The sequence below is a fragment of the Panthera pardus genome, unplaced genomic scaffold (assembly GCF_024362965.1).
Source record: "Panthera pardus isolate Hobbes unplaced genomic scaffold, ASM2436296v1 HiC_scaffold_10, whole genome shotgun sequence".
Lineage (NCBI taxonomy): Eukaryota > Metazoa > Chordata > Mammalia > Carnivora > Felidae > Panthera > Panthera pardus.
This window is the reverse complement of record NW_026526655.1, coordinates 64,255,106-64,269,210: the sequence shown is the minus strand read 5'-3', so window position 1 is coordinate 64,269,210 and position 14,105 is coordinate 64,255,106. Positions and strand designations below refer to the sequence as shown.

The following is a 14,105-nucleotide window of genomic DNA, read 5'->3' as shown; positions in this document are numbered from 1 at the left end:
CTATCAAACTCCCACTAGCCAACTCTCTTTCCTTCAGAATCTCCAAAGCCCACTTAGCACCTTACTCCCCCCACATCTGCTGAAACCCTGGCAAGCTTCAGAGTCCTACAATGATGTTTACAGCATCTCCTGGTGCCCAAGAATGGCATGTGTTACATTGTTACATGGAAGACTACCTGCTGGGGAGAATGACAAAGGCACCTCCCCTTTTCCTACTTAGACCCTCTCACACTGCCCACCTTCTCCATCTATGTTTCCTTTCTACCCTCTCCCTTCTCTTCTTCCTTCTGAGGTATGACTTGGTGGAAAGAGCACAGAACCAGAAATAAGAACTGCCTCTAATTAGCCGTGTGACTTCGGACAAGTCAGTTCACCTCTCACACTTTCAACTGCAAAGTGTAACGATAATAGCTGCCCAACCTGTTTTCAGGCATGGTTGTTTAGAATACATAAGGAAGCATACGCAGAAGTGATCTAAAAGCTGTGAATGAGTATCAGCTGTGTGTATTTGATTCTCAATATTCTTTGGTCTTCTCACACATACACACACACACACACACACACACGCACAAACGCACACAGTGCTTCTTTCTCATGGTAGAGAGGATTGGCTGCAGTAAATTTGCTGGCTTTTGCCCACTGCCAGCACCTCGCTGGGGCAGAAAAGAAAACATGAAGATGTGAATAGGCAACAGCAATGAAATAATGGTTGTTGTCCTTCTCCTTCTTTCTTTACTTTTCCATGGGCTTCTTCTCCATCCCATCCAGACCAACAGCAAAAGAAACAACCTTCATCACCCACTTCACCTGCCCAACTCCAGGACTCCCCTTGCTCCCTATTTCACTGCCTACTTCTAAATTTTCCACCTATGTAGCCACAATTATCATTCCTTATTTACAAGATAGTCACGGCAGCCTGTGTTGGACTGAGCACTCACGACGTGTCAAACACAGTGCTAGGCATCCTGCACAGATCGTCTCTCATCGTCACGGCAACACACGGTAAGTGTCCTTGGCTCCATTTGACACACTGGGCTCAGAGAGATGAGCCAGCTCACCCAGTGAAGGACAAAGATCCAGCTACTGCTGCTTCTAGACCAGACACCATTCCTACTCCCTAGCTAAATCTAAACATCACACTCTAGTCAAGTGTTCCTTATGCAAAACATTGGTTAGAAATCACAGGGAATTCTTACCATTAATATCCTATGAATGTACAACCACAGTGGCATAAAGCATAAAGGTTTCCTTGAAAAAAGGCTAAGGACCCTGTATAGTAAGTACGTTCACTTTACCTTTTAATGTTTAATATAATGAAAAAAATGTTATTTCTCCTATTAAGAAGTGATTGCGTTTATTACAGTGAAGAAGCTGGCAGGCACCACCTTAAATGTGTGAACCAGCATAAACCGGCATCATGGGACTCTCAACGTGCTATGCTGAGAAGAACACAGCATCATTCCAAGCTATTTCTGGAAAAAAATGCATAAACTGAATGTAATCACAAAGAAACAGCAGAAAAAAACCCAACTGAGTGCCATTCTACCCAATAAATGGCCTGTATTCTTCAAAAGTGTGACTGTCAGTAAGAGAAAAGTAAAGTGTATTCCAGATGAAAGGAGACAAAGGTAGACAACAACTATATGATTCTGGACTGGACCCTGGGCCAGATACATGGCCAGTGGCAAAACTGGCAAAATCTGTATAAGATCTGAACATTAAATAATAGCACTGTGTCAATGTTAACTTCCTGATTTTGATAATTATACTGTTCGGTAAGAGAATGCCCTTGTTTTGAGGGAATGTTCACTAAAGTAATATTTAAAGATAAAGGGCATGATGTCTATAACTCTGAAATGTTTCAAAAGAGAGAGAGAAAATACAGAAATTTTTTGTGCTATTTTTGTAAATTTTTGTAAGCCCAAAGTTATTTCAAAATGACAAGTAAAACCAGAAAGGACAAATCATGAACACACATTAAGTATTAAATAAGTATGAACTGTAACAATTCCTACCCATTTATTTCTAAGCACATGGGAGGATCAGATGAAGTCAACTCCCTGGGTCCTTAATACAAAGCCAAACTTACAGCCTGATATAAGAAATTCTGGGACCCACAAATACCACACTACTTTTTTCAATCCATAATTGTTCCATCCAAATGCAGCAGTGATACATGTCTTTCCTTCCGACAGCGACTAATCATTTGTAACTTCTCAATTTCAAAATTGAGAAAATTCCAATAAAAACCCTCCAGTGATTCCTCTTCCCATGAAAACACGGCAACTGCCACAGAAACAACAGTGTGTGGCGATTCCCCGACTTCATCCCTTCTCTGGCCAATATGCTTTCTGGTTAAGCAGTTGGCATTTAGTTATCTGTAGAGCTACTAACTCTTTGCCCCTCTCCTGCCATCAGTGGGTTTTAGCTACAGAAGGTGTGAGTCAGTGTTCGCATCACTAACATAAAGCAGAGACACAAACCAACTCTGACACTTAGATGGTCCTACAGAAAATGCACACATCCCTAAGCATCAGATTCATTTCTGGCAGAAGGATGTACACTCTTCCCCACACAGTGGAACACCTCACGTTCAAGCATTCAACCCCTAAAGACGGCTGGAGACAAGCCCCTAAAAAATCACATGAGACGGAGTTAACGGCTATGAGGCCTTTTCTTCTCATGCACAAGGATAGGTGAAGAGTTGAAAAGAAATTATAGGTGTACTTACTAACCTTGTTCTCATGGGTCATTATTAGTACATTCTCATTTAGAATTCACAGACTATCTTGTGGTCCAGGAACCCCAAATCTCTCATTACCCTTCACCACATGCCTGAAGTCAGACAGAATTTCCATTTCAGAGAAAAATTAGGGTAAACAAAAATCAAGATGATCCCTAAGCAACACTGTCTGTCAGCAAAAAAGAGCCCCAAATGGACCAAATACTATGCCTCCAGGATAAAAACAAATATCCCTAATTTCAGCAATGACCACACACACACACACATAATCATTCTATGTCACTAAATTACCAGGAAAGCCACACTGATTTTTTTTTTTCTTTCTGATTTAGAGGAATCACTCAGGATGAAGACAAGATCACCTACCCATGGCCCCCAACTAATGCTTCACATTCTGGCCAAACATGAATGTGATAGGCCTCTACCTCTCTAGTGCCAAAGGACAGCGCTGGTGGGCTCTGTGAGAACAGCTACAACTGGCCCCTTTCTCTTTTAAATATGAGAACTATTCATGTTTAAAAAAAACACATATTTAAAAATATCTCTTAATTTTTGTTACTATTAGGGAGGAGAAGCAGAAACTGTTGTTTATGATAACAAATTTCAAATCAACACAGGTTGCCTCAATGTCCAGAGCTTGGTCAACAGGCCCAGTTTCCATGTAAACACTGGTAATATCAATGGATTCTCTGTTTCTATTTTTAAAAAAATTAACATTTATTTATTTTTGAGAGAGAGACAGAGAGAGAGAGAGACAGAGAGACACAGCACGAGTGGGGGAGGGGCAGAGAGAGAAAGAGACACAGAATCCGAAGCAGGCTCCAGGCTCCGAGCTGTCAGCACAGAGCCCGACGCGGGGCTCAAACTCACAAACTGTGAGATCGTGACCTGAGCCAAAGGCCGATGCTCAACCGACTGAGCCACCCAGGCTCCCCATGTTTTTTCTATTCTTTAAACAACAAATTGAGGAGACAAAAATCAAAGGACCAACAAGTAGCCTCTGAGGAACAAATCTACACCAGGAAACTAGAACATGATCAACCAGGAAAATAAGCAGCTGAGTGAATGTCAATAAAGAGAAGTCCAAAAATGGATGACACAACACTAAAAACTCTCCCATACCAACTTTTACACTGGATAAACACTATAAGAACCTAAGACAAGCAAAGACATCCTACAACAAAGGTTTTCAATGCTCATGGTGATTAAAATAATATTTACTTCCAAGTGGCCAAGGCTGCAGGATAAGTTTCAAATAAGGAACAGCATAGTCGCTTACCAACATCATGCACACCACGGAGAGAGGGAGGTTTGTCTGCTATTAACGGGAATCCTAGGAACAAGTGTATGTCAAGCATTTTAGGTGAATAAAAAAAAATGGCCTTTCCTTGGTACACTCAAGCATATATGTTCACTGAGTTAGCAAACATTTGTGGGCACTTGATATGAGCAAGACACGCACTGTGATCGATGTTCTGGTCAGCATACCTGCCATGGAGCCTATGGGCAAGGAGAGGAGTGTAGCTAATAACCAAGATGCAATTTAAAATGAGAATTAATAGGGGTGCATGGGTGGCTTAGTCGGTTAAGTAACCAACTCTTGATTTCAGTTCAGGTCATGATCTCACACTTTGTGAGATCAAGCCCCACATCAGGATCTGTGCTGATAGCTTGGAGTCTGCTTAGTATTCTCTCTCTCCCTCTCTCTCTGCCTGCATGCGCACTCTCTCTTTCTCTCTCCCTCTCTCTCAAAATGGATAAATAAACTTTAAAATGAGAATTGTAACACGAAAACAGCAGACTTGATGAAGCTAGAGAGCAAGAATAACATTACTATGGGCCACTCTTTTTTTTTTTTTTAATTTTTTTAATGTTTATTTATTTTTGAGAGAGACAGACAGACAGACAGACACAGACAGAGTGTGAGCTGGGAAAGGGTCAGAGAGGGGGAGACACAGAATCCGAAGCAGGCTCCAGGCTCTGGGCTGTCGGCACAGAGCCTGACGTGGGGCCTGGACTCACAAGCTGTGAGATCATGACACAAGCCAAAGTTGGACACCCAACGGACCAAGCCACCCAGGCGCCCCACACTCTCTTTTCTATATGATGTTTAAAGAACTAACATATTCTCCCTTTACACTTCTCTGACTCCAAGATGGGCAGCCACTTTCCACCTGAAGGGATGGATGACAAAACAAGCCTGAGATTTAAGTCTAAAACCCAGAAATAAGTAAACGGCAGAAGACATGCTTGAAATATCACAGGTCCCCAAACTCTAGCTGCTTACTGTTTACGATACATGCAAAATGGGATGTGGAATGCAAAGAACACTAACATGTAATAGATAACTTAAATATTTTTTTAAAAGAAAGAAAATAAAGCCAGAGCCTGGAGAGTTTCTTCACTTTTCCAAAATGACAGACTCTCAAAGGAAAGCATATGTTAGTGAGGAAAGTAGACAGAGTGAGAACTACAGGTGGTTGACTTGAGCTGGAGTTTAGAACGTGAGGCTGGATGTTGAAAGGGTGCCATGAATTCGAGGCTAAGGAGGTTGGCCTTTATTTGATAGGAACTTTGTTTTTCATTTATTTGCTCTTGGAGTTGTCTTTAGTTTTGGGAACCACTTTTAAGCAATTAGGTGATACGATCAGGAAGTTAATCCTGTGGTAACGTCTAAGAAGGAATAGAAAGGAGGAAGACAGGGAGGACAGGGAAAAGGTAGGTCTCAAACACAAAAATAATCCCAGTGTCCTGAGGTTGGGTAACTCAGACAGAAACACAGAACACAAGAAGATTAGGTTTGGGAGGGGAGGAAAACCACTGTACCTGAGAGGCCGGCAGGCCACCTGACAGGGAGGGACTGGGGGGTGCGAAGCTAAATAAAGCTCTGGAGAGAAAATATACCTGGCAAACTCCCTCTTGAGGGAACAGCTACAGGATGAGACCAGAAAAAAACAGTGAAACAAGCAGAGACCAACAAAAATGTTCTCTGAGGACCTCACAAATGGAACAAGCCAATGGCTCCCTAACAGTGTTTTTCAACTCAACACTTTAGATGCCTGATCAAAAGCCTCATGCTGGGACCACCTAGGTGGCTCAGTCGGTTACTCTGCCCCTCCCATGCTCATGTGTGTGCACGTGTGCATGGCCTCTCTCTCTCAAAACGAATAAATAAACTTAAAAAAATTTTTTTTAAAAAGCCCCATGCTAAGATCCCACACCCCAGAGAGAATCCTGCTGGCCCCAGGGAGGTAGTCGCACACCTACACAGAGTGGGTCGTTTCTTTTTTATTTTTTTAAATTTATTTTAGAGAGAGAGAGAGCATGCGAGCAGAGGAGGGGGGTGGCGGGGGAGGGAGGGAGGGAGAGAGAGAGAGAGAGAGAGAGAATCCCAAGCAGACTCCATGCTTGGCATGGAGCCTGATGGGGGGCTCGAGTCCACGACCCTGGGATCATGACCTGAGCCAAAATCAAGAGACAGTAGCTCAACCAACTGAGCTACCCAGGCACCCCCGCTCCTTTTTTTTTTTTTCTTTCCCAGAGTGGGTCATTTCTTAAAATCTATTTTTAAATCTGTTTCAAATAATTTTAAGGCATCCGCTAAATGTACTTCTTACTGAGCCTTTAGGAAAGGCAACGTCTGGAATGCAACATTCAGAGTTACTTCACCGAGGCATGATGAGATGCAATCTCGAACGCATATTCCTCTGCCAGTTTTATTTCAGAGCATATACCTCAGATTCATATCGGCTTTCCCTATAACTATTAACCATAAAAGGAGGGGGAGGAACCTTCCTTTCTAAATCTGTGATTTCATAAATAATTTAAATTATAAATATCTAACATAATTTTAAAACCAAATTAAACCAAACCAGAGGTTAAATTTTGTTAGGTTTCATACCATAATGAAATCAGTAATTACAAAAAAAATAAAACTCTGGATAAATACGTAAATAAATACACACACATACACACCATTTTAAAAATCTAAAACCAAGAATGGAAACTTTTGCAGGTAATCATTAACATAATTCAGTTAACATCAGGTAAACTACAAGAGGGGCCAGGGTCTTTGATGAGGAAAGAACCAATATTCCAGATACTCAAGATAACCATTAAATTTGTAAATAAAATCGGATTAAAAATAAGATAACCATTGAAAACAGATTTTGATTTTCGTTTTCATCATTTCAAACTTCTTCCAAATGACTGCCCCCTCTTCTATAAAATCCAAAAGAAAGATATTCAAGGATCTTTCACCTCTCCAATGTTCATACCTCATCACAATCCCCTCCCCTCCGACCTTCTTTAAGCAAAGCTGAAAAATGGAAAGTACAAAATCATTCAAGTTTCACACTGTTTCCACAAATGCATTCACAACAAGCCAGAGATAGCCAAAAGGCAAAATGCAGCTATATGAGGAATTGCTAATCAGATAGCCTCTAAATAACATATCCTGAGTATGTGGCAATGTTTTTCTTATTTGTCTGTGGGCTCCATATCCCCGGGTGGGGAGGAGCCCATGCTGGGTCACAAAGACTATTGATGCTTACCTTTTTGGCTCTTTGGGCTATGTCTGGTGTTCTTGTAAGCAGCTTTTCAATCAGGTACTCTCTGTTCTGCAAAATAAATATTCCCAACAGTTTAACACCAAATATCACACATAGAAATTCATAGTGATTTCAAAATAGCAGATTTACGTGGGGTTTTAAGCATGTTACCTTGGCTTTCTGGAAGAATTTGCATTTTAAAAGTTCTGCTGCTGTGGGCCTGAAAGATCAATAATAAATTAAAGTTGAAACAATGACCACTCAATAAATACACTGCCGTGATGAAACAACTGAATCCCAGAATGTTTCTGGAAAACCAGTTTCAGGAATAGCAAAACCAGAAAACAAATTAATCATAAGCTGGCACCAAATCAAACAGTGCCGATTTTCCAGTTCTTTCCACTCTACTGAAAAACACATAAATTGCTGTAAGTTAAATATTTAGGGCACGATCAATTTTCCATCCTTCATCCTTACACTTCAACTAAGTGAATTCAGTGTTTCTTAAAGGTGGCAGACTGACACATCTGTGAGCTAAGTTCCTGTATTTATTAAGAAGCCGTGCAAGCTGCAATATGATCCTGTCAAAGAAACTATAGTCTACAGTGTCCTAGGATTTCCCAAGAGCAGCAGTTACCACAAGGGGCCCGCAACATGTGGACAAGCTCTCTCTGCCCACCAAGTGCAGTGCACACGCCCTAGTGGCTCTGGGGGGTAAGGTAAATGTGAGGGTGAATCATAAAATGCAAATTCATTTAAAAGCAATACTGGATTGGTCTGGCTCCTCATGGTGTCATTTAACTTGCTTCTCTATCCTGTACTTCCTATAAACTAAAAGTTAAATCTAAAAACTTGACTATATTGCATCAAGTATTTAGGGGAAGCATCCTTCATAGATGACACCATGCACTTCTCCCCACGGCACATCAGAGGTACCTGATGTTAGATTAACTCAATGGGAGTGATGCTAAGTTTAACCAACGAACCCCGGGCCTGAGACCTCTCCATTGTCAAGGTATGTTTTCACCAGGGCAATTGGCAAGCATTCTGTTGGGTAATACTTCGTTTGGCATTGTAGGAATTTTCCGTTCCCCTAACAATTTTAGCATCTTTGTCTTAAATGATTATTTCCTAACAGGCGGTAGAATGCTGGTTTCCTACTTCTATCATTCCTTCTACCTTTACTAAATGGCATTCTTCCATAAAGAATAGCTTTCTTCCAAAATAGTTCCTTCTAAAACAAGCAGCCAAGCAGACAGAATCAGATGAATCCAGAGTATAAGACAATCAGCCAGACAACCAGCCTGATCTCTTCAAAAAGTCAGTGTCATAAGTGGAAAAGGAGAGAAGGGAGGGGACTGTTCCACATTAAAAGGGACTTAAAGAAACAAAACCAAATGCCACAGGAGACCCTTGCCTAAATCCTGTGTTTGAAGGGGAAGGGAGAGAAACAACAAAAGACATTTGGAAATAATTAGAGACTATGTGAATAGGCTAGATCATTAAGATGATTTTAGGGAATTATCGGTCATTTTCTTGGGTGTGGAAAAGTATTGTGGCTATGAGGGAACACATTTTTATTTGCAGGGAATGCAAGCTGAACTATTAAAGTCTGTTACTCACTTTCAAACTGTTCAGCAAATAAAATGTAGATAAATACATACATCAGATACAGAAAATATTCGTGACTACTGCTTCCAGGTGGTGTTATAGAAGCAAACACTGTACTATTTTTTTTTCACCTTTTTTTGTGTATTTAAAATTTTTCATAAAAAAAAAAACCGGGGAGGTGAGAGGGAAGCGTTACTGAATATTATGAGGTATTCATTCAGGCCATGATTACCGAAGGTACAAATAGTACTGTGTTGAGAAGGGTGCAAGTTTAAAAGGAGTCCTCTTGGGGCGCCTGGGTGGCTTGGTCGGTTAAGCGTCCGACTTCGGCTCAGGTCACGATCTCACGGTCCGTGAGTTCGAGCCCCACGTCAGGCTCTGTGCTGACAGCTCAGAACCTGGAGCCTGTTTCAGATTCTGTGTCTCCCTCTCTCTGACCCTCTCCCATTCATGCTCTGTCTCTCTCGGTCTCAAAAATAAATAAACGTTAAAAATAAATAAAATAAAATAAAAATAAAAATAAAAAAAAATTAAAAAAAATTAAAAAAATAAAAATAAAATAAAATAAAATAAAATAAAATAAAATAAAATAAAATAAAATAAAATAAAATAAAATAAAATAGAGTCCTCATGGGGCGCCTGGGTGGCTCAGTCAGTTAAGCATCCGACTTCTGCTCAGGTCATTGATCTCACAGCTGTGAGTTTGAGCCCCACATCGGGCTCTGTGCTGACAGCTCAGAGCCTGGAAGCTGCTTCAGATTCTGCGTCTCCCTCTCTCTCTGCCCCTCCCTTGCTCACGTTCTGTCTCTCAAAAAAAAATAAACATTAAAAAAATTTTTTTAAGGAGTCCTCATACTTGAAAAGATCGGAAACCACTGCTTGGGAACCAGGAAGCTCCATTCAAACGTTTCCAGGGACTGAACCAAAGGATATGTAAGACTTAGGGAACGTTTTTAAGTGCATCGCTCTAGAAACTACGTAAGTCTACAGGGGCCATAAACTGCATTTCTTTGCAGAGCAATTTTCTATTTAAATTGTTATTGCTCTTTCCCTCAGCCTCAAGTGGAACACTGGTTAGAAGTGCCTGACAAAGAACCCCCGAATCACCACATCCACTGCAATACACAGCTGTTAACTGGTAATTGCTTTGAGTAAATAAAGGTCTAAACAACAGGTGGGCCATGATTGACGGTCTGTGTGCCACATCCCCTCAGTGAGCTTATCCAGATTCATGAGTCCGTACCTTGTTAAACAGGCAGCAGAACTAAAAATGATACCGCTATTTTACGTGATTTAACCGTGGCTGTTATTTTAACGTGCACTCTTACTGATCATCGGCGAGGTGTCTGGCCTCCAGCTACTCCAATTCCTCTTTCGACCTCCCTGTAAATATTTATTAAGCACCTACTACTTGTCAGGCGTCGCACTAGGTGCTAGGCATGCCGCAGTGAATACGACAGACGCAAATACTACCTTCAGCAACTTAATAATCTAGCAGATAAGAAATAGCGAGTGCGGTGAGGCTGTAAGAGGGACGTCAGAGTGTGGAAGCGCTACAGCGCAGCTGTGGCGGGAGGGGAGGGCTGCACAGAAAACCTAAAGACGACCGTTACACACAGCGCGGAGACTTGGTGTTGTGTTTGGCACCTCGTAACATGAAATAAAATCTTAAAAACCAAGGGGTGTACAAAATAAGTTAGACTGAACTTTTTTAAGGAACCCAGGAAAAGCAAGATGATCAAGAGACTCCAGGTCACCAATTTGGTCGAAAACTCTCATCGCCTTTGGTCAGTTCAGTTACCACAGCCCCCCAGCCAGTCTCTCCACTACTTCTCTCTTCTTTGTTCTGGCCCAGCACCCACCCTGCTCCAGAGGTGGCTTCTGTAAAAACCCAATTCTTATCCATCCTCACGGACTTCAGTGGGCTGAGAGGTGCTGGCTCCCTCCATCTTCATTTCCCACCACACCCCACGTGAACTCTGTCCTCCGGCTACACGGATGTTCCCACCCTGCTCCCACTCTGCTCTTTCATGACAAAGCACACGCTGCTTTTCTGGCTCCAAAATTTTTTGTAACCAACTGGCACAGCCTTGCTCATCAGTCAAGAACCAGTTTAAATGTCACCATCTTCAGAGATACTTTTATCAGCTCCTACAAGTACATATCCATTGCTCCCTACTCAGTGCTCACACACCAATCTACCCACACACTCCTATTCTGTAATTACCTGTTCCTAGGTCTTCCTGCCTCCACCCCACTAGGTTATAAGCCCTTTCAGACAAAGGACCACCTGGTATTCATTTTTTATATCCCCAATGCCCAGCACAGACCAGAAAACTGCCATAGCTCAATTCTATAACATAATCAAATACAAGGTAGAAGTGATGCTACTAGACAGTCAGAGAAACTACAACTTCTAAAGCCAAATTTAGTCAACACTGAATTCTAAGCATCTGTTCAATAGAGTAGGGAACAGGAGAATGATGTAATGAAAACGAGACTCATGCTAACAAACAACGAAACAAACAAAAACAGAAAGGGGTAAGTCCATGCACAGCGGAGGTCCAAAAGTGGAGAGCCACATGCCCCCCCTTGCTCCTCTGCACCTTGCCTCCTCCTTCCACAAACTAAGGGTGAGGTGTAGGACCAATGTAGAGAGAAGGCTAGGAAATGCCAGACATGCCTGGAGATACACGCCTGGGAAAATACCTTCCCTTCCCCAGCAAGGTCATTTCTATGGTGACCAAAACTGTAAAGGGGAAAAGCGTGCCACAAAGAAAACTTCTTTCTCTGCACTCTCCATTCTTAGCCTTCATCAATAAATACACTCAATCACATAAGAAATGAGAAATGGTTTAAAGGAGCCATATTCTTCTTTGTACAGGCTTAGGATTTATGTTAATAGGTCATATGGGTCATACAAAATAATAGGTCTACTCCATACAGAGAAGAACTAAATTGCAGGTTCTTTATGTGCTCAAAATAACTCAAGTGTCTATAGCTTGGGGGTTAGAATCATACAAGTGCCAAGCTATCTCCATAAGAAAGTATGGGAAAACAGAACTGGAAAGAACGAGAAAATGAGGGAGGAAGAAAGTGATAGAAGGTACAAGAGAAGGTAAGGTGCATGCTGCCCATCTGACTTTAGGTTTTTTTGTGTTTTGTTTACTTTTGTGTTTGTTTTAGTTTTATGCTATAGCAACCACCAGTACAGGATTAATATGGAACCATCAGTGCTGCCTGCCTCTTAGCTGAGTACCACATAAGAAAAAGAATTCTGCAAGCATGTTATATCTGACATGGCTGCTAACAATTTTCAAATAATACAACATAATATAAATACAGATACTGTTTTATGAGGAAAGCTAAAATGTTATACCAGCAACCCAAATAATGGTACAGGCTGTGAATGATGATTTAATTTTAAATCCTTAAAAACAATGCAGTAGTCTGCAAGTACCAACATTCTCAGGAGAAAATATCTTAAAGGATTCAGTTAATACATATGGATGAACCAAAGTCCACTGAGACTTAAAATAATTTTCAAAGGATTCAGGATGAACATGATATAGTTTAAGTAGTTCTAACAATGTGCATTATAATTGCTAACATCTCATTGACCTCAGGCAGAGCTGTATCTCTCAGTCTCCCCTCCCCCACAAAAGAAATATTCAAGTTTTATTCACTTCTAATGAAATTATCTATGTGACATCCACCCTCTTGTTGCTCAAAGAAAATACTGGTTCTTTTTATAGTTGCCATCCATATGAAGTATGTAATCTACAAGATTAAGGCTCATTTTTTAAGAAATAGCAAAATGTTGTGCTATGCAAATATAAGCACCTCTTAGTCTATGCCAATGCAGAGCATGGACTTGGATGAGGCAAATAGCTCCAACACCCCAGCTCTCTTTTATTAGGAAAGTTCCATGAGCTCTCAAGGTTGGCCGAAAATGCAGCTCATTCTCAGCTAGCCTGAGGGCTCCTACATGGGACTGAATCTGTCCTGGTCACTGTTCCCCTGTGATAGGTTTCTGTCTGTTGCCAAAAAGGTACTCAGCATGGGGCGCCTGGGTGGTTCAGTAGGATAAGTATACAACTCTAGGTTTCAGCCCTGGTCATGATCTCACGGTTCATGCGTTTTGAGCCCCACATCAAGGTCTGAGCTGACAGTGAGGAACCTGCTTGGGATTCCCTGTCTTCCTCTCTCCCTCTCTGTCCCTACCCCACCCGTGCACGTGTGCATGTGCGCTCTCTCTCTCTCTCCCCCCACTACCATTCTCCCTCTCAAAATAAATAAAAACTTTAAAAAAAAAAAAGTAACTCAACAAGACCAGGGTTTTGGTACCTATCAACTGCTTTTAAATTGCAAGTAGATGACTATATGCAGAATCAATAAAAATTATCAAAAATCTTGCATTTACTCCTCAACCCACTTGAATCCGATTTGTTTCTAAAACACTCGTCAGTGAGTCCAAATCATTCCCAAATTGCAAGCTCCCAGTTGTCTCCAGTTGCTCAAGAAATATCAAATATGTAATACAGACCCAACACTGGGGACACAAAGACATAAAGATGAATGACACTTCTAAAAAACTTACAAACCTATGAGGAAATTGGATGTGTAAGTCAATAAATTTACATAATGTGGTAAGTATACAAGAGACGTATCTCTAACATACTGCAGGAAAACTAAGAGTTGTAATAATTCCACTCGGTTTGGAAGAAAACAGCAAATGGTGAACAGCAATCCCAATTTCCTGAATACTTAGGAACCCCTAGGTACTGTGTTATCCTCTTTAAGTGAATTATCATATTCCATGCCCATGACAATCTTATGAAGTAGATGTTATTAGGCTCATTTTACAGAAAAGGGAATTGAGTCATGCAGATGACGATAAAGTAGAGCTAGGAATCTCACCCAGATTTACCTAACTCTAAGAAGATGAGGACTTTCAAGTAAGTGTTAAAAGAGGTTCAAGGAATATAGAGGAAGAGGAAGAGCCTTTGGATAACATAAGCAAAGGCACAGAAGACAGGAAATAGTCATGGTTTCTTTCAGGTTTGTGTAGCAATTAAATGTTTACTTATTTAGTAATGAATACATATTTTAAAGCTGCACCCTATATAATATATAATTCAACAATATTGTTTATTCCCATTTTCATATTTCATCAATCTTTTTTTTCCTCAAAACTTCCC

The 14,105-nt window shown here is 41.0% G+C and overlaps 1 protein-coding gene across 2 annotated transcripts in view; it reads right to left on the bottom strand.

The window, feature by feature from the left end:
- STK39 (serine/threonine kinase 39) overlaps positions 1-14,105 on the bottom strand; it is a 310,507-nt gene that overhangs the window by 184,613 nt on the left and 111,789 nt on the right. For both annotated transcript variants that reach the window (XM_019458489.2, XM_019458511.2), the window contains exons 9-10: positions 7,465-7,513; positions 7,297-7,362 (exon numbers count right to left, since the gene is read on the bottom strand). In XM_019458489.2, coding sequence (XP_019314034.1) covers positions 7,297-7,362; positions 7,465-7,513 — 115 coding nt within the window. The remainder of the gene's footprint in view (positions 1-7,296; positions 7,363-7,464; positions 7,514-14,105) is intronic.